The sequence below is a fragment of the Bos mutus genome, chromosome 11, assembly GCF_027580195.1.
Source record: "Bos mutus isolate GX-2022 chromosome 11, NWIPB_WYAK_1.1, whole genome shotgun sequence".
NCBI classification, from domain to species: domain Eukaryota; kingdom Metazoa; phylum Chordata; class Mammalia; order Artiodactyla; family Bovidae; genus Bos; species Bos mutus.
Window position 1 is genome coordinate 100,245,568 of NC_091627.1, and position 25,808 is coordinate 100,271,375.

Below are 25,808 nucleotides of genomic sequence, written 5' to 3' on the forward strand. Positions count from 1 at the left end.
CAGGTGCGCGTGCGCCGCGGCGCCGCTTGCAGACGGGTCTGGCTCTTCCCCGGCTGGGCAGCGGGACTCCGCTTCTCCGCTCTCTTCGGCGGCCTCGTCGGCGCGCGCCCTCCGGCCCCTGCCGGGAGTCGCCCGGCTCCCGGCCGGTCCCTTTGTGGTCAGCCCGGCGGCGCGTCCATGGCGTGGCGGCGGCGGCCCGAGGCCCGCGGCGCGCTGGCGCTGCTGGCGCTGGCCCTGTGCGCTCCCGGGGCCCGGGGCCGGGCTCACGAGTGGTTCTCGGCTGTGGTGAGCACCGAGTACGTGGACCCGCAGACCAACAGGAGCGTGAGGAGCGTCTCGGAGAGCGGCCGCTTCGGCGACAGCTCGCCCAAGGAGGGCGCGCGGGGCCTGGTGGGCGTCCCGCGCGCGGAGGACCGCGACCCCGAGGGTTGCGAGGCCGGCACTCGCTTCCTCGTGCCCGGCGGCCGGGGCGCCGCGCCCTGGGTCGCGCTGGTGGCGCGCGGGGGCTGCACCTTCAAGGAGAAGGTGTTGGCGGCGGCACGGAGGAACGCCTCGGCGGTGGTCCTGTACAACGAGGAGCGCCACGGCAACCTCACCGCGCCCATGTCCCACGCGGGTAAGCCGCCGGCGCGCGGGGACGGGCGGGCGCGGCGGCCGTGCGCTGGGGTCCCAGCAGGCCGCGAGGTCCTCTGCCGGGACCCCGAGGGGCGGCGGTGATGGGCTCCGGACGTCGGGACCAGCGAGGGTAGCGCCAGCTTGGCTCGATGTGACCCCGGGTTCTCTAAGGAGGGAGGCGAGTCTCCGGACAGAATTACATCTCCCCGTTGAGGTGAAAGGTGCCCTGTGCAGGAAGGAGGGCGGTGGGGAGAACGGAAGACTAAAACCCGCATGAGGAGGATTCTGGTTCTCACCGGCGGAAAGTCTGTCTAATCAGGAGTCCCTTGCCATTCAGTGTTTCCCAAAGCCAGATGCGGCTGGAGTGGAAGCTCTTTTCAGGGCTTTGCAGGGCCTGGCAGTCCCTTCACCATGTAAGGCGGTGGCTCGGTGACACTGGTTTCTTCACTTTAATAATGTACGTCAGTATTGTAAACTTTAAAGTGAGACAGTCTGGATTTAACTGAGTCCTAAAACCCGGCCTTAAGTTGAGTATGTTTTCTCACTTGCTAAATAGAAGGTTGTAATACTGGCTCCATTGTCAGATTCCTTGAGTGGAGTTTAGATGAAAAATTTTTAAGTGATCATGCAGGAAAAGATTTTGTTCTTAGCTAGGCAACCCTTCCCACAGGCCGTTTTCCGAGTCAACAGGTTACATCTTCAAGCACTTATGAGAGTTTGAAAGGTTTATTTTGCAAGGGTTCTCATTCTCAGAAAGGGCTTCCTGGGTGGCTCAGTGGTAAAGAATCCTCCTGCAATGCAGGAGACTCAGGTTCAATCCCTAGGTCAGGAAGATCCCCTGGAGGAGGGAGCGGGCAAACCACTCCAGTATTCTTGCCTGCAGAATCCCATGGACAAGCCTGGTGGACTACAACCCATAAGGTCACAAAGAGTCGGACACGACTGAAGCAACTTAGCACACAGGCATGCATCATTCTCAGAACTGAAATTCCAAGTACCCTTCGACTGATATAGAGTCTGACGGCCTTCTAAGATCAGACTCATTCTGAACTTCCTGGGATCAAAATCTTTAAAGTTTCTGCTGCTGCAAGTCAGACATCCTTTTTACCCATGTGCTTTTTGACTTTTGTTCGGTTTTGGCTTCTTGAATGCAAGTTCAGAATACCTGTAAAATGAGAACAGAAGGGTGACTTTGGACTTGGCCTGTTTTAGCAGAGTGATGGAATGGAAGTCAGTTCAGAGGTGGGGAAGTGAGACTGTTATAATGATGCTTTCAAGAGGGTTGATGGCGAGGGCTGGGGAGGTGCTGAGAAATGGGTAGAAGCTGGGGAAAGGTGGGATGAACGGCATAGTGAGTGAGGCACCTTGAAGTTGGGTGGTGGAGAAGAGGTAACTGAAAGAGTCAGGGAAAGATGGCGGCTATGTCCAGGATTCTTGGGGAGGTTGACTTCTGATAGAAGAGAGGGGAATTCCTCAATTGCAACAGAGAGGAAGTGGGTTTGGGGAGGAAATGGGAGCAGATGTCCATGCGGTGGCATTGGGCAAGGCAGCACCTTTGGTGCAGTTATTCCAGTTGTTGTTGTACCCAGGTCCCTGTTTCTGCAAAACTCTGATGAGAAGTGCTGTCAGAGTTCACACAGCATTCCAGACGCATCCTGTGGACAGGGTTCTGTCAGAGAAGCGAGGGCAGTGTGCTAGGATTGTCCGATGCTGGGTCCTTGCCTTCACTTCTGAGTCTGCAGCTTCCTGTGGGCTTTGTCTTTTCCATGGCAGTTCTTTTCCATCCACAATTTTCTAAATGTGTTTATTACATTTTTTGGTAATGACACTAACATCCTTCCAGGCTAATCGCGCTTTTCTAACCGTGGTTCAGCAATCTTGCTTGCTTATCTTATGGACATGTAATTTATCCAGGCTCAGAAAGCCCCTCACTGATGCTCATTTTAAATCTTCGTGCAAGCTTCTGTTACCAACCTCGGTGTCCATTTCAGTCTGTTTCAGTGTAAGATTAATTCTGTTTGAGGAAAGAGACAAAAGTAACAGTATTAGCAGTTTTTTGTAAAAAAATGTGTGAAAGTTCCCAGTGCAGAGTCAGTTCTCTGTTTAGAGCCCTTTGAGGTAGGTGCTTTAACCCCATTTTACGGATAAGGAGACTGAAAGAATTGAAATGACTGGCCCCCGGGAACAAGGCAATCTATGGCCAGATCATTATTGCAGGGGCCTGTCTTGGCCTGTATCCACAGGATTCCAGTTGTGACAGCCAAAAATGTCTCCAGATATTGCCAAATGTCCAGGGGCAGAGAGGATGACAGTAACATCCCGGATTTGAACTGCTGACTTAAAAAGAGACGAATTTGGTAACAGTGGGTTACACAGAGGAAAAGCTGAAATCCGCTTAGTCTGTTGACTAGTCCAAGCAGAAATATAAGGGCCTGTGCTGTGTTGGTGACTAGAAATGGAAAAGAAGGTCCCTTCCATTCTGAAAACTCGGTCCCGCCAGGGACAAGGGTACAACTGTGTCATGTCTTTTTGAGAATGGATTGGAATTAAGAATGGAGTAAATGGAATTAAGTCAGAAGAGGAGCTGGCTTTGAAGACTTGAATTTTAAAGGTTACACAGAACCTTGATAGCAGCTCAGACTTTAGTTTTTCCTGTTTTGTCAGAATGTGGCTGGAGCCGGTAAAAACCACTGATGCGTGGTTCTCAGTGTTCCTGTGGATACTGGGGGTCTGTGTACATGGGTCAGGTGGCTGCTACTGAACTCCACTTGTGATGATCTCCTCCCAGGTCTCAGAGTTTCAGCAGTTTTTTCCTGGCTGTGCCGGTTCTTCACTGCTGCTGGGCTTTCCTCTAGTTGTGTCACACGGGGACTACTTTCTAGTTGCAGGTTTCTCATTGTGGTGGCTTCTGTTGTTGCGGGGGCTTCCCAAGTGACGCTGGTGGTAAAGAACCTACCTGCCAAAGCAGGAGATATAAGAGACTGGGGTTTGGTCCCTCGGTTGGGAAGATCCCCTGGAGGAGGAAATGGCAACCCACTGCAGTATTCTTGCCTAGAGAATCCCATAGACAGAGGAACCTGACGGGCTACAGTCCATGGGGTCACTAAGAGTTGGACACGACTGAAGCGACTTCCCATGCACACATACTCTTGCATGGGCTTTAGGGTGTAGACTTAAATAATTGCTGCTCCTGGGCTCAGCCTCTAGAGCACAGGCTCAGTGGTTGTGGGGCAAGGGCTTAAATGAGTTGCTTCTTGGCACATGGGATCTTTGTAGATCAGGGATTGAACCCATGTCTCCTGCATTGTCAGGCCGATTCTTTACCACTGAGCTACCAGGGAAGCCCGCCAGCAGTTTTTCTTAAACCTTGTTGCTTGACTGCTAAAATCCAGTACAAGATGTTGTGGACTTAAGTCAGTATTTTACTGTGGCTCCAAAATAAGTTGTGATTTTAAGATAATATTCTGTCAGGACTGTAACAGCCCTAACTGTAAGGACGGTTATTGTAATGCCCAAGGTTGGTTCTCTTTCCTTTGACAGATGAATAGAGAGTGGCCAGTCTGGGCCACATATGGCACCTGCTTGTGGGTAGAAATGCCTGAGACACGTATCAGCCTATGAGGAGTTCATGGCTTAGTGGAGTGATAAACAGACCTTTCCAGGCCATGTGGTTGGGCCCTCAACAGAGTTATATGCCCACGTGCTTAGAAAGCATAAGGGAGGGGCATTCAGTGTAGGTCTTGCAAAGGTGATTAGAGGCTATTTTGACCAAGAAGAGTAAAAATTGATGTAAGTCAAGCCATTGAAACGAAAGCCTTTAGAGAGGATTGGCCTTGATGTGGTGACTGCTAGTTAATTACAGGCTGATCCTCCAGCTGACGTCTTGAGTGGCTGTTTAGACTGGCACTTTCCTTGTGTCAGCAGTTTACTGTGGCCAGGTGTTGGCAGGGCTGAAAGGTGTGTTTGGGGAAGGGGCCACTGTGGGGGTGGCAGGAGATGACACATGATAAGAAGTCCCTTAGCTTAAGAGAGATGTACGCTCTGTGTTTGCAGAGCGTGGGAAATGGTGTTTTATGAGTGAGTGGTGCTCAGTGATCTTGAATGCTTTGCTCTCACAAATGAGCTAAACATTTAGATTTGAGTTTAGCTTGTATTTTGATGCCCTAGGAAGAGATGGTGCCCTACAGCCTCATAGCAGGTGGGATTAACTTAGACTGTTCCCAGAGAGCAGGCAGACAGGGTTGTGAAGGACAGCTTAAGTTGAAGGTTCTGGGTGAATGTGGTATGGGGGCTGTGTGAGAAGCTGTAGGACCTTTTGGGCGACAAGAATGGCCAAGACTGAAGGCCTGAGATGAAGTATTGCATTTAGCAAAACTGCAGATTGTTGAGTGCTATACTCGACAAACACAGAATATTCTTGAGCAAGCCAGATTTCTCCAAAACAAAATGTGAAATTCTGAGACGAGAGTTGCATGTGTTTTTGAGTCCTCATTACTCATCCCAGCCAACCATAAAGACATTTGTGTTTTGCATGATAGCTCACGTTCTGGAGACGTTTCCATTCCATTCATATTCCATGTACTATTTCCCCTGCAAAGGGAGTCTCATATTCTCCTCACCTTGGGTCAGTTCAAGGATAATACCAGAAGAGAAACCAGTTTTTCAGGCCGACTCATTCATACAGAAACCATTCTATTGGGTCATCGCGTATGATGCTGGAGCCACAGAAACTAATAACAGCAGTCGTTGTGTAGTGAGGAGGAGGGACTCACCAAGACATTATATGTGTGTGTGCATGCTAAGTTGCTTCAGTCGCATCTGACTCTTTGTGACCCTGTGGACTGTAGCCTGACAGGCTCCTCTGTCCATGGGGTGCTCCAGGCAAGAAGACTGGAGTGGGTTGCTGTGGCCTCCTTCTGGGGATCTTCCTGACCCAGGGATTGAACACACATCTCTTATGTCTCCTGCATTGGCAGACAGGTTCTTTACCACTAGCACCACCTGGGAAGCCCAAGACACTCTATAGCAGGTGAATAAAAACAAGTGTACGTAAGAGGCATTGCTGTATTGTGTACACAGAGGTGTGGGGATGCTGGACACCAAGGCTGAACCTGTGCTGAATTGTAATTTTTCCATGTTGGGTGCAGGACAGAGAGACTGTGGATGTTATTGGAAAAAAAGAAAACTTAAAAGGTCATGGGATTCTCATGCTGGATCTTTTAAGTGCATTTTTTTTTTTAATTTCTTACTTTTAATAGTTTTATAGTCATATTTACATACATTTACAAATTGTTAAGTTTACCGTTATGAAAGCATACTAGTTTTTATGTTTAGGCATGTTAAAGTAAAATTACAATAGTAACCTCTCACCATTGGGTATCTTTGATGTATTTTTCCTTCCAAAGGAAGCTATTTATTTTTATGTTTGTAAACTTTTTATTTTGTATCGGGGTATACAAATACCTTTAACAATGTTGTGATGGTTTCAAGTGAACAGCAAAGGAATAAAATACATTTCTTGCTGCCTGCATCAGTTTTCTAGACCAGAAATCTAATCCGCCACTTTAAATATTTTAGTAGTTCCCGTCTCCTTCAAGAGAATGTTGAAATCTACTTTAAATCGTTTCCTAGGGAGGAGAAGTGGCACACTAGACTCATATGACCCTGCAGAATTCTGAAGCTGTAGACCAAGGCAGTTTTTTTTTTTTTTTTTTAACATATTTTGTTTGTTTTTAACAGGGTGGTAAGAGGAACTATTATTTTTCAAGAAGGTTTATGGTCATGTACTCTATGCAAGACCTTGAGTTACATCTAGGTTAGAAATACAACAAACGGCCTTCCAGGAGTTAGTGACTGGTGGTTGTTTGCGGGGAGGGGTGGGCATTGCACATAACGACCTTTTTTGGTGATTGGTAGCAACGCGAGGCTTGGGAAGGAAAACATTCAAAGGGTTTTTTCTTCCCCTGTCCCAAGACTTTGAGCATCTTTGCCTTCTGTGAGGAAATTCAGCTCTTTGGTTTGGAAATCAGCTGTGACTTGCTCTCTCAGGCCGCCAGGGCTCTAAGACTGGCCCAGGGAGGCAGTGATAGGCCAGGGCAGAGCCAGACCGGGGCCTATGCTAGGCATCCCTGGGGGCCATGCACCCAGCGACCCTGAGCTCTGCTGCCCTGCCTCCATTCATCCCCCAACACGTCCCAGAAAAGCCAGTCATGGGATGGAAGTCTTCATTCTGAGTTTCATGATTTAAAGTAGTTCCCGAAGGGACTTCCCTGATGGTCCAGTTGCTAAGACTCATCACTTCCAATGCAGGGGGCCCGGGTTCAATCCCTGGTCAGGAAACTAGATCCCACATGCTGCAGCGAAGACTCGGTGCAGCCAAATGAATAAATGTTAAGTAAATATTTTAAAAATAGAGTAGTTCACAGAGGCAGTCTTGCTGTTATAATAGTTCAATGGCTAAATCATGTCCAACTCTTGGCCAGCCCATGGACTGCAACATGCCAAGCTTCTCTGTCCTCCACTGTCTCCCAGAGTTTTCACAAATTCATGTCCGTTGAGTTGGTGATGCCATCCAACCATCTCATTCTCTATCACCCTCTTGTGCTCCTGCCCTCAATCTTTCCCAGCATCAGGGTCTTTTTCCAATGAGTGGGCTCTTCGCATTAGGTGGCCAGAGTATTGGAGCGTTAGCTTCAGCATCAGTCCTTCCAGTGAATATTCAGCATTGATTTCCTTTAGGTTTGACTGGTTTGATCTCCTTGCTGTCCAAGGGACTCTCTGTACTTAGAGTGTAGCAAATTTTAGCCCTCAGCCCAGGCACAGTATTATTACTTTTTAATGATTTCTTGTAACTTAGTGAATTAAGAATTTTTTAGGGGAAAAACTTGAGATTGATACTGGAGATGTTTTCTGTTCCAGGTATGTTTCTGATAACCAGAGCGTTTCTGCAGCCCCTCCCTTGAAGTTTCAGGTGTTCTCAGCTCTTCTGCCATCTCTCACTCATTTAGGCAACAGATATTTATTAAACACTTACTATGTGCCAAGCTGCATGAGGCACTGGAGGTAGTGAGATAAACTGGATACCTTTATGTATATTGAGTCACTAAGCAAACCAGACCAGTCACCAATGCAAATATGCTTTTATGATGGTACACCGCCTAGAAAACCTCCCTTCTTTTTGCTTGATAAACTCTTCCTGTCCATCAAAATGCACTCCCTGCCCAGGGGAAAGTTCCTTCCCATCCCAGAAAATATGATCACCTCGTTTCTGCAGCTTTTCCTTATTCCACATTATCATTCAATAATCAACAGTCCAAATAGAAAAATTGCCATTCCCATTGTACAGCTGAAGAAACAGTCTCAGAGGACCCAGGCATGAATTGTCAGGAGCAGGCTGGAGCCCAGTCTGGTGGTCCCAAAGCCTGTGTTCCCCTCCCCCTCCCCGACCCCGCACTCACTGGGGGAAGGCGGAGGCGCGAGGAGGAGCCGGGCCTTCAGGCCCTGGAACTGGCTCTTCCAGGTGCTGCGTCACGTTGAGCAATTCTCTTGAAGATGTCTCAGCCCTGGTCTGTAAAATAATCACTCGTCTCTTTCTGCCTCGAGTGATGGCACAAACGTGAAAAGGCTTGAGAGCTGGTTTCTGCATTAACAACCAAAGATTATTCTATGAGTACAGAAATTGTACCTGTAACCATAGCATAGAAACGTTTTGTTTTCTGTATAAACATGGAGACAGGTCCGTGGGGTTCACTGTACTGTCCTTTCTACTTTAGTATGTGCTTGACATTTTCCATTAAAGGAAGCTTTTTTAATTTATGAAAAGGGTCTTCAGCTTACAAGGCACCCTGTAATCATACATGGTGTAGTTCTCCTAATTGCTTCTGTATTTGTCTTTCTCAGCTACTAGCTGTTTATTTCCCTGAAGGCAGGAAATGCCTTGCTCCTTATTGAGCCTCCCCAGGGATGACGTAGATCATTGTGCGAGCACTCAGGCAGCCATGGCACTTGCCAAGTGACACTTTTAGGGCTGGGTCACAGCATCGGCTTCGAGACGGGAGCCGCCTTAGAAGGTTGCTCTTCTGAGGTTTCAGTAACTAAATCCCCACGGCCGAGGGCCACAGCGGATTTGCTACGAATTAAATTTCTCCCCACAATAAAATAGTGTTAGAATGTGGTTTCAGTGTAATGCTGGAGAACAGTCTTTAAATGTATTTTTTAGGTTAGTTTTCGAATGGATAATACGTACACAGGGTAGAGAGTTTTACTATGTCCAGCGCTCTCCCCCACCACCTCCACCAGGGTAGTTGGTGCCCTGTGTTTGTGTGACCTTCAGGGCTGTTTGTATTGATATGACCACGTAGACCTCTTGTCCACACAATTTTTTTTGCATGATGCTTTTTTTTTCCTCCTCTGTCTTGACTGCCATCAATATTAATAGAGCTGCTGCCTCAGTCTATACACATACTATAACTTATATAATGGTTTTCTTGTTGATGAACATTTAAATTGTGATAGCAAAAACTTAGAAAAGGGACTTCCCTGGTGGTCTAGTGGTTAAGAGTTCACCTTCCAATGCAGGGGGATAGGGAGTTCCAGAAAAACGTCTGTTTCTGCTTCATTGACTACACTAAAGCCTTTGACTGTGTAGATCACAACAAACTAGAAAATTCTGAAAGATAAGGGAGTACCAGACCACCATACCTGTCTCCTGAGAAACATGTATGCAGGTCAGGAAGCAACAGTTAGAACCAGACACGGAAGAATGGACTGGTAAAAGAATACATCAAGGCTGTATTTTGTCACTCTGCTTACTTAACTTGTATGCAGAGTACATCATGCAAAATGTTAGGCCAGATGAATCACAAGCTGGATTTAGGATTGCCAGAAGAAATATCAATAACCTCAGGTATGCAGATGATACTCTAATGGCAGAAAGAGAAGACAAACCAAAGAGCCTCTTGATGAAGGTCAAAAAGGAGAGAGAAAAATTGGCTTAAAACTCAACATTCAAAAAACTAATATCATGGGATCTGGTCCCATCACTTTGTGGCACATAGAAGGGGATAAAGTGGAAACAATGGCAGATTTTCTTCTCTTGGGCTCCAAAATCACCGCAGATGGTAACTACAGCGGTGAAATTAAAAGACATCTGCTCCTTGAAAGGAAAGCTGTGATAAACCTAGACAGAGTATTAAAAAGCAGAGACATCACTTTGCCGGCAAAGGTTTGTTTAGGCAAAGCTATGATTTTTTTCAGTGGTCATGTATGATGTGAGAGTTGGACTGTCAAGAACACTGAGTGCCAAAGAATTGATGCTTTTGAATTGTGCTGGAAAAGACCCTTGAGAGTCCTTTGGACTGCAAAGAGGTCAAACCAATCAATCCTAAAAGAAGTCAACCCAGAGTATTCACTGGGAGGACTGATGCTGAAGCTGCAAAACTTCGGCCACCTGATGCGAAGAGCCAACTCATTGGAAAAGACCCTGATGCTGGGAAAGATTGAAGGCAAGAAGAGAAGGGGGCAACAAAGGATAAGATGGTTAGATGGCATCACTGACTCAATGGACATGAGTTTGAGCAAATTCCGGGAGATGGTGATGGACAGGGAGGCCTGGCATGCTGCAGTCCATGGGGTTGCAGAGTCAGATATGACTTAACAACTGAAAAACAAAAACATTGAATTGTACACTTGTTTAAAAGAGTGAATTTTATAGCATGGGAATTATATCTCACTAAAATTGCCTTTTCAAAAACAAAACCCATTTGTGTTTTCTGCAAGCTCACTTCATTTTCTTTGTCTTTCTGTTGCTCTTTTTCTTAAAGGAAATTAGTTTTTATCTTTGTTATGTTAGATGTATTTTCCCCTTGCTGGCCATTTGCTCTTTTGATCTTGAGTCCTTGATTTTGCTTTCTTTTAGTCAGAACAGACAATTTTTGTTTTTATATAATTGGTTAGTTGCTCAAATCTGTTTTTTAAAAGAAGTTCTGAAGGGACTTTTCACACTTGGAAAGGTTTTTCTTCAATATTATTTATTTTTTAATGTCCATGTTTCTTCTGGCTTTTCTTAGTTTTTTTCTTTTTTATATATTTACATCTTGGATTTTTTTAGAATTCAATTTTGGCTTTAAGTTGTGAAGAAAGGATTCATCGTTTTTATCCTTAGATGGTACTCAGTTGCACCTGTACTATTTTTTTTTTTTAAACCATAGTCCATTTTACCCCTTTGATTTGGAATCCACTTCTGTCATTTACTGAATTCTTTTATGTTTTGGGGTCTAATTTCTGGGCTGTCATATGCTACTAACACACTGTTTTAATTATTTTGACTATAAAGGCTAGTTCAAGTTTTCTTGTTTATAAAGGTTTCCTAATCTTGATTATTTTTCCCCTAAGTGAACATTAGAAGCAGAATTTTTAGGGTTTTTTAAATCCCATTGATAATTCTAAAGATTAACTTACAGATGAAAAATCAAAGTGTAAGTTGCTCAGTCATATCCAACTCTTTGTGACCCTCATCGACTGTAACCCGCTAGGCTCCCCTGTCCCTGGGATTTCCCAGGCAAGAATACTAGAGTGGGTTGTCATTCCTTCTCTGGGGGATATTCCCAACCCAGGGATCGAACCTGGGTCTCCCATGTTGCAGGTAGATTTTTTACCATTTGAGCCGCCAGGGAAGCCCAATTTATAGATAGATTCATGTAAAATTGGACTTTATATCCCTTCTTTTTTATTTCTCTTACTTTTTTTTCCTGCTCATGCATTCAGAACAACATGAAATAATATTGAACAGAGTAGGAATTCTCAGATTACTTCCCTGAGTTAATGGGCACGTTCAGGCGTTTGTATTAATATTTATAAGTGAAATCGGTATTTGTGTTTTGTTTTGTTTTTTTACCATGTTTGGTTTAATTATGCTAGAAATAACCTTAAGACTTCTTTTTTTTTTTTTTTTTATAAAATCTCCTGTGGACCACTTATATATGTTGCTCTTTAAAGATTTGAGAGTAGAATTCTCTTGTGAAACTGAATGGAGAAAGTGGGGGGGGGGGCTCTTGCTTTCGAGGGGGTAGTTCTTCGTGATTTATTCTGCTTCTTATATAATCAGTCTGTGTTCTCCTTGGTCACCCATGTTGGTAACTGGGGTTTATGTCCATTTTATCACAGTTTTCAGTCACATGTGCGTGGAACCATACTTTCTCCATATCTTATTTTGTGTTCTCTTGTTGATTGCTTTGTTCTTTACTAAGGAACAGGAAACATAGTGGTCATTATGGTTAGCTACCCAAAAGGGAGAGAAATTGTGGAACTTGTGCAGAAGGACATTCCAGTCACCGTTACCATCGGGGTGGGCACCCGGCACGTCCAGGAGTTCATCAGCGCTCAGTCCGTGGTCTTTGTGGCCATTGCCTTCATCACCATGATGATTATCTCGTTGGCCTGGCTAATATTTTACTATATACAGCGCTTCCTATACACCGGCTCACAGTTCGGAAGTCAGGTAACTGTCTGTCTTTAACTTTGCTTTTTAAAACATCATTTGTAAATGTTTCCTGTGTATTTTTTTGGAAACTATTAGACAATACCCTTAATTTCATTGTTTATAATATTTAAGTCATCGATATATGGGAGTTTTTTTAAATACGTTTTAAATTAGAATATATTCAACTTTATGTGCTGTAGGAAATCAGGGCACCTCTCACTCCTGCAAAGATCCTCTCTCCTTTCCAGACATAAAGGGATGACAAAAAGGCATGAAGTTGGGGGGGACATGGTTGTGTTTTGGAAGAGAACTGGGCCTGCCTCAGTGGAGCTGCATTCAGAGCCATTTATCTGCGGGGGTGCTGCCTCGGTCGCAGCAGAGCAGGGCCCTGTGGGTCCCACACTCACCTGTTGTCTTGAGAACCACCCTTCCTGGCTGCTCAGGCAGCAGATGGTCATTGCTGGGTCACCTTCTGCCTCTGACCAGGGAGCCTCTGTCCTTTTAGGGGCCTTCACAGATGAGTGTATGGAGCCCCGTCCTCAGCTGACTACTTTCTTACCAATAATCAAACGTAAGATTGGTTTCTTCTTCAGGCATGGAATTGAAAATAAGTATTCTTGATCAAACAGCTCCTAGGTTACACATGACTATTCTGTACCTTAGGACTTAAATGGTAGTTTTTTGTTGTTGTTTTTTAAGTTATTTCATTGTGGTCACCAAACTTTTGCTTTTTATGACTTTTTTCCCATAGCTTGCTTACACTATATGAATTTTTAAAATAGTGACTTAAACATTTCAATAATATTTTTCTTCCCTAAGAGCCATAGAAAAGAAACAAAGAAAGTTATTGGGCAGCTTCCTGTTCATACTGTAAAGCATGGAGAAAAGGTAATATTTTCATGATTGTTTTTTGCTTGTTTATAATATAAATCTGGGGACTTCCCTAAGACTTTGCCTTCCAATGCAGAGGGTGCGGGTTAGATCCCCTTGGTCGGGTAGCTAAGATCTCACATACTTCTCAGCCAGAAAAGCAAAACAGAACAGAGCAAATTGTAACAAATTCAATAAAGACTTTAAAAATGGTCTACTTTTTTAAAAAAAAACCTTAAAATATATATATATATATGTATATATATAAAATACCAATCCATTTGTATGTCTCAGCTAATAGTGTTGATCATGGAGTTTTGGCTAGTTTGTTAATTTTGACATATGTGTTTATTTTAAAGAAAAATTGACTGAAACACTCCAGTGTATGTGAAGAGCCTTCTATACCTGTGCTGCCCAGGAAGGTACCCCTAGCCACATACAGCTGTCTGAATTTAAATGAACTAAATTAAACTGAAAACTCAGCGCCTCAGTCACCCTGGCTGCATGTCAGATGTTCAGGTGGCCATACTGGTTACTTGCTGCCAGACTGGATGGTGCAGTCAGTCAGACACAGGTGACTCTGAAGGAACATAGTTTATGTTCCTCTCTCTACCAGACACTGAGGCTTAAATCCACCTCTGTTAAATCTTATACTCTGTACATTCTCTCTAATTCCCTTAATTACAGGAGAAAAGACGGATTTACGGAGAAGAGGAGAAAAGATGTTGAGTCCTAATCACTGGGCCACTAGGGAAGTCTCTAAAAGGCCAAACTCACAGCAGAGTTCAGAAGCATTTTTGCAATAAATCCTAAGTTTCAGAACCTCATGTTCTTAGAGGGTAGGTTCCTTACAAGGAAAACAGTTGCTAATGCAGGAATAGTTATCCTTTTAATGGTCCGTTTTCAGTGCTGTGAAACGCTGAGGTGACATAGCTATGGGCGGGTTCCATCGTTTGGGTTTTCTTCTTTTCCTCCATGAGTTGTTGAGACCTGGTCCACGCCGACACTGCAGCCTCCGATCCCCAAGTGCCCTTGGGTTCACATCTCCTCCTGTGACCTACTTAAAGGATTAAAGCTTCAGGATAGCACTCATTACATTTATAGACCTTTGATTTTAAAGCTTTGGGATCAGATATTGACCGTTCCTGTGGAATATTTACCATTAGGATACTCCAGGAATCATTGTTGGCTGCATTCTTTCCCGGATGCCTTACATTGTAGTAACAGTGAACTTGCAGGCTTGGTGCAGAGTCCAGGTTTCTTTCCATGTGGCTGTATTTAAAAGGAAAAGTGAAAAAAAAAATCCCATCTCATGGGTAGGTTAACATATGATTTACAAATTACGAGGGTCCCTGGCGGAGTGGGGGGAGGCAGAGAGAGAGAGAGTGTGTGTGTGTGCGCGCGCGTGTGTGTGCACGTGGGGTGCGTGCATGCCTGCTCAGTCATGTTCTACTCTTTGCAACCCTGTGGACTATAGCCCACCAGGCATCTCTGTCCATGGAATTTCCTAGGCAAGAATACTGCAGTGGGTTACCATTTCCTTTTCCAGGGGATCTTCCCAATCCAGGGATCTAACCTAAGTCTCCTGCATTGGCAGGCAGATTCTGTACCAGCTGAGCCATCAGGGAAGCACCCCCTTGGGGAGAGAGTCCCCAGCAAGTATCTTGAGACAGGCTGTGCATTCTGCTAGAAGTTGTATGATAAGCATACTTTTATGTTCCTCTTAAAATGTGTGTTCTACTCTCTGGCAGGAAATCTGTCCTTAAGTATGAGAAGACATAGATTCATATGTGTAATTTGCTGTATAAAGTCTTTGAGAACATAAGTCAATTGATATTACCCTCTTCCTGTACAGAACAATTTTGAAAATATGCTTCTACAGACTATTGTCAGAAATAATAGTTAAAAAAAAAAAGAAGCCTCCATAAATGATCCATGAGGTATCTAACTGGATTTTCTGGCAATCTTACATGTTTCACTTGTGCACATAAAGACTGTGTTTTTTCTTAAATCTGCATCTTGTTGAGTTCTGGAGACTGGTTATTTCCTAGTTTTTCTTATGGACTCAATCACAGTAATGTATAAGCTTGCAGACCATTAGGGAAGTAAAAATGATTTCATCGTTCTTTCTTGGCATGTGAAAAAACATGATAATGTCTAGTTGAAACATCTAATTTTAAGTACAGTGACAAAGTTGATTTTAGTGCAGTCTTTGATAGCAGTATCCACATATAAAATCAGTTTTTACTGCTTGCTTGTTAACAAGTGACCCATGTGCTTAAAGATACTTTAAAATAATTACATGATGACTCTGAAGCTGTGTTCCATAAAATTAACTTGCTAAAGCTACAGACACTGGTAACTGAGTCCCTATCCCAGAGTCCTGGAGGAGAGAAACTCATTGGCCAAATTTGGGTCAGGTGACCAGGTCGGCCATGCTTATTACTTTGGTTGATGGGCTGAAGCCAGGTGGACAGATCTCGGTGGTACCCAGGGAAGTGGGATGAGCTGACACCCCCAGAACGGTCATGACCCACAGACTCTCAGAAGCTGAAATTGTGTCACAAGACTGCTTCCCCAGAGATTTTTGTTTCTTTTTACTCTGTTAACTTGCTGTAGGAAAAAGTAACTCGAGCTTCCCAGTGGTAAAGAATCCACCTGCCAATGCAGGAGATGTGAGTTTGATCCCTTGCCTGGGAAATCCCATGGACAGAGAAGCCTGGTGGGCTAGAGTCCATGGGGTTGCAAAGTTGGACATGACGTAGTGACTTTAAAAAAAAAAGGTAACTTATTTTAATTTGTGGTTCTTTTATCACTAGTGAGGTGAATATTTTCAGATACTTGGTCTTAAAGTATCTCATTTGTATTTTCTCATCTGTGGGTTATAACTTTGCATGTTCTCATCTACAAGTTATAACTTTGTTCTTTAGCATATTCTAATGAAACCTCTTTTGTATTATATTTCCAATGATTCCAGAAAATGTGTATCTTATTAGATATTCATTCTCTTTATAAATTTTATATTTGAAAAAATATATATTATAATAAAGCATGCATTTGCATTTCTACAGCCCTTAAAAATATAGTCACTTAAAAAAATGAACAGCCTCTTATTTAAAGAGAGAAGGAAACGGCAACCCACTCTAGTACTCTTGCCTGGAAAATTGCACGGATGAAAGAGCCTGGTAGGCTATAGTCCATGGGGTCGCAAAGAGTCAGACACGACTGAGTGACTTCACTTTTCTTTCTTTCTTATTTAAACATTATTCGTGTCTGATTAGGTAGACAATGAAATTTTTTCCTTTTCAGACAAATTCTTTTAAAAATAAAATCTCTTGATAGTGGTAAAGATAAATACCAAGTAGAAATTATCTGTATATAATTTCAGGATGTACCAATGCAGACTAGAATTCATCATTGTTTTAGTTGAGTTGTGGTTAGTTTTGTTTTTGTTTAGATTTTGTTGTTTAGTGAGTTTTACCAGGAGTATATTATTTACTAGTGTTAGTTGCTTGGTCCTGTCCAGCCCTGCAACACCATGGACTGTAGCCCGCCAGGCTCCTCTGTCCATGGGATTTCCCAGGCAAGAATACTGGAGTGGATTGCCATTTCCTCCTCCAGGGGATCTTCCTGACCCAGGGCTTGAACCCAAGTCTCCTGCATTGGCAGGGGGATTCTTTACAGTCTGAGCCACCACGGAAGCACATACTATTTGCTAAGAATACAGCAAATTCTTTGCTCTTCTTTTTTGCAGGGGATTGATGTCGATGCTGAAAGTTGTGCAGTGTGTATTGAAAATTTTAAAGGAAGGGACGTTATCAGAATTCTGCCATGCAAGTACGTTCTCTTAGTTCCTGAGATGTTAAAAAATCACAAGTTTCAGGTTTCTGACCAAAGAGTTAACATGTCTTTCAGGATATGAAGATCTTACTATCAGGTGACATCTTGTGATCATCTCACCTCTTAGAAAAGCAGCTCAAAGTCTTCAAGGTCCTCTTGTACTGTTTTACTTTAAGACTGTTTTGCTTGAAGACTTTAGGTGACCATTAATCCCCACTGTCTCCTTTTGTTGCAGATTGGCTTTTAATCTTATAGTCAAGGAGGCTTCAGTACAGTCCTGGGGGTCTATACTGTACATTTATCAATGGAGAGAGTCTGCCATGTTGGGAGAAAGGAAACTGAAGCTGGCCAGGTGAAGGCCCTGGGGGAGAGGCCAGGGACAGTCAGCAGGCCTGGCTCAGGCTCTGCTGTTATTACCATTTTTTTTTTTTTTAGCTTTTAAATATTTTAATTCTTATGTTTTAAACTAGTGAACATTTTCCCAGACATTTATTAGAAATGTTATCCTTAAAGACATTTCCTGGTTATGTATCTTTATCTGTTATTTTTCTATGGAGATGCCTTTTTTCTTAGATTAGGCTCTGCTGTTATTTGCACCCTGAGTTTGGATTCTTTTTGGGGTTGTGTGAAATAAATATTCCTCCTTTATTTAACTAGGTTTTTTTTTTTTTTTTTTTTTTTAGCAACAGAAATTTGTTTCCTTTTTAATCATGAGATGCTTTGATAACTTTTCTTTAAAAATTGCTTTGTCAGCAGAAAGGTGTACAGAGACTATGTTTCAAAGCTGGTCATTTTAAATTCTGCTTTGCACCGATTAGAACCAGGTCACAAGTTAGTATTTAATTGTGCCTCACTTTATGTTTGCGAGTGTTCAGAGTATATACCAGTACTTTATAGGAGATAAAGTTCTCAGGAGTTCTGTAGAGGACATCAAGTAACGAGGATCAGAATAACAAAATTAATTTCCCTGCATCAAGATAGTGAACTTAAGTCTGCAGGAATTCATGTGGGTTGGTGTGCCGGGTACTTAGTGAATTGGGGTCGGTGTCAGTTGACGGGGTCCTGTAGAACATGATGAAAACAGAAAAGAATTATTATTCTAGGTTGGTTGGAGGCAAGTCCTTCTGACTTGAACGCCACACAGTGAGCAGCCAGGTTTCCTTCTACAGAAGATGGAGATGCTCCTGACGCCCGAGCTGGGACTTGCACTCGGGTCATAAACAGCTGAGTGTCTCCTGAATGTGCATGTATCCTGGTCGCCTTAGTGGGGTTTTCATTCCCTGCCCCCAGCCCACCCCAGTTTTCTCCTGTGATTTATTTCAACTGATTTCCCAATGGAACCAACATATTTGTTTTTCTCAAAACTATTCCTCTGGGTCAGTTTCAGTTTAAGGCTGGATAGGTCACAAGACAAGCTGGGTTGGACCACCTTACGTCCTTACCTGCTGTTGTTTTTAACTGCCCTGGCAGGTTTCCCTTTGAAGAAAAGGTCTTTAGACAGTGTCGACAGTAATAATAATGAAAAATTGCTGAGGATTTATGGTGCCCACTACCTTAGTAGCCACATGGCATGTGGGCTCCTCAGAACAGCCTTTGGGGTAGGTGCAGAGGGGCCTCAGGCTCTAGTTCACAGTCATAGCATCTGATCACACAGCTGGCCTCTGAGCCTGACCAGTGTGGTTCTCATCTCCACACCTGCTTACCTGAAGCACAGATAAACTGCAGACTCATCACCCGAGAGGGGAAGTGAGCCAGCGAAGACCTCAGTAAAAGAAAATTCATATGTGATTTCTTTTTTGGATTCCGAAACTAATGTGTTCATTCTAGAGAAATGTAGATGCTACAAAAATACGTTAAGACAAAAAATAAGTGTTTTTTTAACTTGCAACCCAAAGATAACTTTAATGTTTTAATTGATATTTTGTTGTGTTTCTACTGGAGTCGCTTCATAGAAGATCCTGTCAGTCTTTACTAGTTTGTCACTGTTAGTTTACTCTTCAGTTTCTTAGGTCACATTCATTCCCGAAAGGCCAACAGAGGCACATAAACATACATTCCAGATGATACAGAAATAAACCGTGCTGTTTTCGTGCAGTGAAGGGGGAATTTCCCTCTCAATGCCAAATTCCATTTACTTTGGAAAGTAGAACAGATAACCTCCCAGGGTAAGTGGATACACTGGAATTTTGATATGATGGCATTTAACTTGTAAACAAGAAGATGAGTTGGTAGGATGTGTTATTTCCTTTATAAGGTATAAGCAATTATTTTAAGACATTAACACGTACTTAATTTTTTTAGGCATATTTTTCATAGAATATGCATTGACCCATGGCTTTTGGATCACCGCACGTGTCCAATGTGTAAACTTGATGTCATCAAAGCCCTGGGATATTGGGTTTGTTACGTTTTTGTTTATATTCAATCTCTGCTCCCCTCACCCCACTGCCCCCCATTCTCCCTGAGTGATTTGCTTCTGTTCCTGACCAGAGAGGCAGGAGGAGTGAACCAGATGCTCCTTCTAGGATTCTTCTGGTTCCTGAAGAAATTTTCCTCTATATCAAAAGTAAATTCTTAAGACAGTCCCCCCAAATCAATGATCTTATAGGGTTATCGAATAATACACTAGGTGTATGCTTAAAGTTCATACTTAGAGTGGTATTTTTGCTATATGTTGTAACACTCTGCAGGGTCTTGTAGATGCTGGTCAGTGTCGTAGAAATAATTATTGTAAAACATCTGACCTGCAAGGAGCCAGGTGCACATTTTACATACAAGGAAGCGAAAGCTAGCACGTCTGGACACGAGCTCTCCCGATACTTGGGTTTCAGAGTCAGATAGCGCAGGGGAAATTCCTCCTGCAGCGAATGTGCTCCATCACTTTGCCGTACTGAGCTGGTCACAGGGCTGCGCTCAGAGAACAGAGCCGGGAGAGCGGAGTGAAAGAGAGCAGGTTATTGCAGCTGTGCACTGAATGACTTACGCACGTCAAAATATTGACTCCTGGCCCCTCTGAGAGGGGAGCGCTGTTCTAGTAACCACCTTTAGAAACCAGAAGCACGAGCTTAGGGAGAAGTCGCTCACCTAAAGTCACAGGTGATGTGATGGGTTATCAGCTTTCAGGTGTAAGTTTGCTTAATTCCAGGGTCCAAGCTCTTAACTAGCCTCCAACCCAAAAGAGGGAAAACAGGTTTTCCTAGATTGTTACACTTTTAGAGTCTAGATATAATCTATTACTGTCCCAAGATACTCTTGGTTAAATATAAATTGTTTTGAAACAGAGATCTTTAAGAGAAGTAATTTAAATATCAGATAATATTTTTCTTGTTGCTAAACATAAGATGTTTTTGCAACATTTACTAGAGAGATTTTTTTTTTTATGATAATGAATTTATGTGACTGTATCAGCCCTCAAGGCTGCAGGCCCCCTTCAAAATATTTTTCGTTTTCCAATTCAGTATATCTTTAAAAGAGAGCTAAGGGACCACGCACTGTCTTAATAACCAGTGTGATTTTCGGTGAATTACAGTGTTTAAGTGTGAGTTGCAGAGGCCTCACTGTGGATGCACAGAGAGGGAGGCAGAACTGTGTTACTGGGCCCTTACCCACCTGGATGTCTAGAAAGCGTGTCTTTGCTCTAGAATCTCTAATGTTCATTGATTGGTAGGTTTTGAAAACTGGCGGCTCTCCTCAGTTTGGCGGGTGTTCTGGGCTTTCTTAGTGACCGTGGCACATTCCTCTCTCACCCAGCCCTCCTGGGACCATATCTTAAACAGTGGAAGCCAGGGATTAAACAGGCAGTTTCCTGGCAGTTTTCCTCCTCCTTTTCCTTCTGTAGATTCACTCTGAAACGCCTTTTGAGTTGCTGTCTTCATTAGTTGGTAACTTAAGACCTGCTTTTCATTTCTAAACATTTGTGGAAAAGGCATTCCATTGACCTTAGCATTGAGACTGTTTTTGGAAATGTATCTACGTATATTTCACGTGTTAAAAATCAAGACTGATTTTACATCAGGTTATCTTGCTTTCAGAACGTTAGTTTCAGGAGGCTAGAATATGTGTTCCCAGAAAGCTTGTTTTCTGTTTTGAAGAAACTTACAGTAATTTGAAATCACACTTAAGAAATTAACTTGTCTTGCCTTTATTTATTTATTTTTTAAATTCTTTGACAGATCTGTCTTTTTCTTTAGACCCATTGAGCCTCCTGCATTGAGTTGTAGAGAGTTTTACACTCTCCTCTCGTGTGGTAACTAGTTCTAATTTCCACAGGGAGAAAGTGACCACAGTGAGAGCAGCCACTGGCCCTCACAGACTCCAGGGTGGCGCCTGACTTTGCAGCCGTGGCCGCTTTGACATGCCTCTTGTCCCTGTCGTGTTTGCTCTGAGGCCGGCCGTTATCAGGGGTGTGCAGTGCTGGGTCTGGACGTGGCTCTGGAGAGACAGAGCTGCGCAAGACTCTACCCTTCTGCTCACTGGCTCCTAGGAGTTCCGCCATCTGGGCTGGCGGTGGGGGGGGGCAGGCGTTCACCCCACCCCGCTGGCCAAGGAGGCGTGTTTGGAGAGTGTGGGACACAGACAGGGGAGGCCTTGACCCTGCCAGCAGCAATGGGAGCGTTCAGGGAGGGCTTTCTGGAGGGACATTTGAGCTGCATGTTAATGGATCTTCGTATCACAAGTCAATGGCGAGTGACCACGTGGGGTCTGAGACGGGCAGCTAGTTCAGCCTGGCAGGTATTCAGACAGGTACCTGGAAAAACAGATCAGGGTGGGCTGAGTGGGAGCGCGGGTGCGACGGCAGCCCAGCAGGACTTGTTGGTTGGTGTGGCAGGCGTCTTCTCTGGGGGTGCCTGTGGGAAGGCAGTGAGCCACGCGGTGTCCAGGGGTGGGGAGAAGGTTCTAGAACACAGGCGGAGCCGGCAGCGGGAACAGCAGTGCCTTTGGCCCTGAGGACCCCAGAATTGGAGCCGGCAGCTAGGCTGTGCGCTGTTCAGTCTCAGCCCAGGTTCACAGGAACACCCACCCGCCCCCCAGTCGGCCTTTTACCAGCAGATTCGTCCATCACAACTTTGGCGTTACTCAAAAAAGTTTCTGGATGGCCCCCAGGTTTTGAGACTCAATGCAGGGGTGCTTGTAGGGCCTCCTGTACCCACTTTCCTGATCTCATGGGGAAGTGGAGGCACACTGGGAGCAGACAGACACCCTGTGCAGAATAATTGGTGCTCTCTGAGTGAAGGGGGGCAGTCTGCACCCCTGATGATCAGGAGCCTGCTTATCCTGAGCCTTGGCCGCTGGCAGCAGTTAGGGCGGTCTTTCAAGCTCAGGGCCCTGGTCTCAGTGCTCAGCAGCCAGCCAGGCTGCTCAGGAAGTAGTTTAAAAGGTGGCATTGCTTGTGTCAAGGGGAAAAATGGTTTTTTGGAGGAAAAGCATTTAGGCCATGAAAAGCTACTTAGAAGTAACTCACTTTCTGGTGATGCTAAGAAGACACTACTGATGTGCTTTTTGCAATATTGGTGTTTAGATAGTTTGTTTGAATTATGAGCAGATGATGATAGATAAGCTTGGTGCTGTTACTGAGAAAAGGTGTTTTCTTTGCTCTAACTCTCAAGGGCGAGCTTGAGGACGTGCAGGAGGTGACTGCCCCAGAATCTCCCCCTGGGGGTGTCTCGGCTGCAGAGCTGAGTCTCACGGTACCGGACGGTGAGAGAAGTGACACCGGCAGCTCCGAGTCGCCCTCCACCAGTGACCCCGTGCCACCCTGTGACGCCAGCTTTAAAGAGGATGCAGGTGAAAACACAGCCTTGCTGGGTGAGTCACTGGCCGGTTAGCAAACACAGTGGTGTTACCAGTGCTTAAATGAAAGTGAAAAAGCACATAAGGTGCAGAAAAATATAAAGGAAAAATGGAAACCACAGTCTTAGCCCTACAGACACAATACTGTTTCAACATTTCGATAAATGTATCTCAGATTTTTTTCTGTGTGTGAGGAGGAGGAGAATATAATTTATGTGTGGTAACCCGTTTCTTCCTCTTAGTGTACGAAACTCTGTATCTGTAGACAGGACATGTGATTTTGTGCAGCTGGTTATTCTGGGTTCAGTATAGTTTCTGTAAACCACATCCTGCTGGTGGACTTTTATCATCAGTAACACTGAGATAACTTCAGTGTGTATGTTTACCACCTGTCTGTCTGTGTCCTCCTCATAGGTAAAATAGAAAGAATTGCATTTTTAAAGTTACTGATGCAACTACCTTCTTTTCATATTTGTTGGTCATTTTATTTCTTTTCTGAGTTGCCCATTTCATCCTTAATTTATTTTTCTATAGAAAAATTAACTTTTTCATATTGGTTCTAAGAGCTCTTTGGTCTTTGCTTTGTTTTTTATCATGTCCAGCCTTCTCATACTTTGCATGATTCTGCCTTTGATAGAATGCTAACTTAGGAAAGTCTTTCTCGGGGTTATTAACTTATATTTTACTAACAGTTGTGGTTTTGTATTTTATGCTTATTAAATCTTTAATGCACATAGCTTCAGAAAAGATTTAACTGAACTATTTTTCCCAAATATTTAACCACTTGTCAGTTGTTTAGTGATCATTACTTGTGAATAATATGTTGTGATATTCACAAGGTAAGGCAAATTCCCTCATCTTTATTCTTCTTATTTTAAAAAATTTCTGAGCTGTTTTGCATTTTTTAAGATTAATCTTAAAATCAATTTACCATGTATAAGAAAATCCCATGAAAATTTTTATTATAGTTGAATTAATTTATAGATTAACTGAGAAGAATTGATGCTTCTAATTTTGAATTTGCCAACCTGGAAAAAGAAGCATATTTTTCCAAATTGGTAATATTCAAACTGAATTGGTTTGTTTTTTTTTGTACATTTTTAGAATATGGGAGGCAAAGATAGAAACGTGAGAACTGAAGTTTTAAAGCAGAACCAGAGGAAGAAAGAATGCATTGTGTAAGAAAAAGGGAGGATGAATTTCAGAGAATTAGGAGGTGGAAAGCTTGATCGTGTAGGAGTTCTCCTAGCCGGGTCTCCTGCTGGGAATAAACCGCCCTGTTCTCAGCAGTTCCACTGCAGTGAGCCCAGATGCATTTCATTGTAATTTTTGCGTTTCCTTCAGTCTCCAGAAGGGAAACGAAATTTGTTTTCTCTACTACTTGACTACTCTTGAGATATTTCAGGACAGGTAAAATTCTTAAGCTGAATTTCTAAGTATTTGTTCACCAGTAAATTTGACAAGTAATTTATGTGTTAATATTTTTTCTAGCCTACCATCATAACAACATCATTTGAGAAATGTTACATTGGAAAAAAGTTAATTCTTTCCAGCCGACCTTAGGACTTCCAGAGTATAATGTAACTGCATCAGTAGCTAACCTAACACCCTCTCGACCCTCAGGAGCATGTGGAGATGAAGGTGGGGGTTATTAGGGCAGCCCACTCCCTGGAGAAGGTGTCTGCAGCAGTGGGCTCCTCTCTGGCCCACTTGACCTCAGGTCTGCTTGTAGGTGAACTCACAGTGCTTGGCTCTCCTAGTTTTGAGGAGGTACTGTATTCCTGAAAGAAACCGTCTGTGCCAAAATTATTCTGTTCTCCTTTCCTAGTAACATCCTACTGGACTCGAATGCCAGTTTGAACCTCTCCGGGTCTCCATTTCCAGTCTCTAGATTGGGGATAATAATGTAGCCGTCTCTAGCTCGTAGGGTCAATATACATTGCCCAGTAAACGCAAGCTGCTGTCTTCATGGGTGGTGATGCCATCGCTGCGTGTTTGGAAACACACTCTAGTTAATCCCAGCAGCTCAGCCTGCATCTTTTCTGTTGCACAGTGCTGACCACATGCTTGCTAATTAGACTAGAAAAGCTCTCATGCTCTACGTGAAGCAGGTGTTTTTATATTTTCTTAACTCTCTGTCTGGAATAGGTTGCTGTTTCTCCATGTAAGTTTTATTTAAAAATTTCTATAATTTGTTTCATGAATGACGCTCTCCAAACGTAACAGTGTTTATGTAACCAAAGCCCAGGATATGCCCAGCGACTAACACTGGCTCCCGTTGCTTTGTTATAGAGACAGGCAGGAGCGACGCTCAGCATGACGGACCTGCCTGCTAGTGCGAGACCTGCGGACTGTGTCACGGACAGAGCCTGGGCTCGAATTAAAGGACATTTTATTTTTGTTACTTTAGTGCATAGTTTGTATATGTGAAAATAATGTACATTCTTTTACCTTTCAGGTTCTAATTTGGTATACAAAGAGCTATTTTATTCTTTCAAGATACTTTTTGATTAGTCTTGATATATTTATCTATTGAAATGTATCATAAGATGATTCCGTCTTCTCTAGGATGGTTCTAGCCTAAGCATGTTGACTTTAGACTAGTTGAAATGGAGTTGCATGATTATATTCAGTAATTGGTCATGCGAGTTTCCCTGGAGGAAAGGCTTTTTTCAAACATTAAACTTGTCAGTGTGATGAGAGAAGTCTGTTGCTTTCTTACACCTCTGTACTTTAGAGATTTCCAAACCTGAGAGCACTTTCATTGTTGTTTTTTAAATTTGGAATTGTGAGAAAAGTACGGGTGGGCTTGAGTAATTTTATTTCTCCCTTTTATTATCTAATTTCTTCTAATAACCTTGATGGGGAGGGAAGTTTTGTCCCTTTTTTTCTACAAATAAAAAAAGCTGTCACATGCAAGCATGAAGTTCTTCATTGCTGGTTAAGGAAATGGAGTAAACAGACTCTGGTGTGGGTTGTTTGGGGTTTTTTGTTTGTTTTTTGAGGTAAATGATGAATTTACTGATTCTAACTACAGTTTAATCTTACAATTAAAAGGGTGATAGATGGAGACTTCCAGTTGCTGTTACAACCAGTAACCAGTTTTCTAGATTAATTTTAAAGCCATGGAAAAAGCAGTGAACTTGTTTCATCATCTCTCCCGCCTACTCTTGTTTGCTGTCCTTCCTTGGAGGCAGGGGAATTAGGCCGCTCT

At 43.4% G+C, this 25,808-nt stretch overlaps 1 protein-coding gene across 2 annotated transcripts; it reads left to right on the top strand.

Moving 5' to 3' along the window:
- Positions 1-25,513, top strand: RNF149 (ring finger protein 149). Of its 2 annotated transcripts, none has more exons than XM_070379944.1 (7): positions 1-616; positions 11,868-12,112; positions 12,914-12,982; positions 16,719-16,801; positions 19,106-19,202; positions 22,411-22,609; positions 24,887-25,513. In XM_070379944.1, the coding sequence occupies exons 1-7, from the start codon at positions 178-180 to the stop codon at positions 24,928-24,930; spliced, it is 1,176 nt and encodes a 391-aa protein (XP_070236045.1). In that variant the 5' UTR covers positions 1-177; the 3' UTR covers positions 24,931-25,513. The 2 variants fall into 2 exon arrangements, with proteins under 2 accessions (XP_070236045.1, XP_070236044.1); XM_070379943.1 differs by having other exon boundaries at positions 2-616; positions 11,862-12,112.
- The last annotated feature ends 295 nt before the right edge of the window (positions 25,514-25,808 follow it).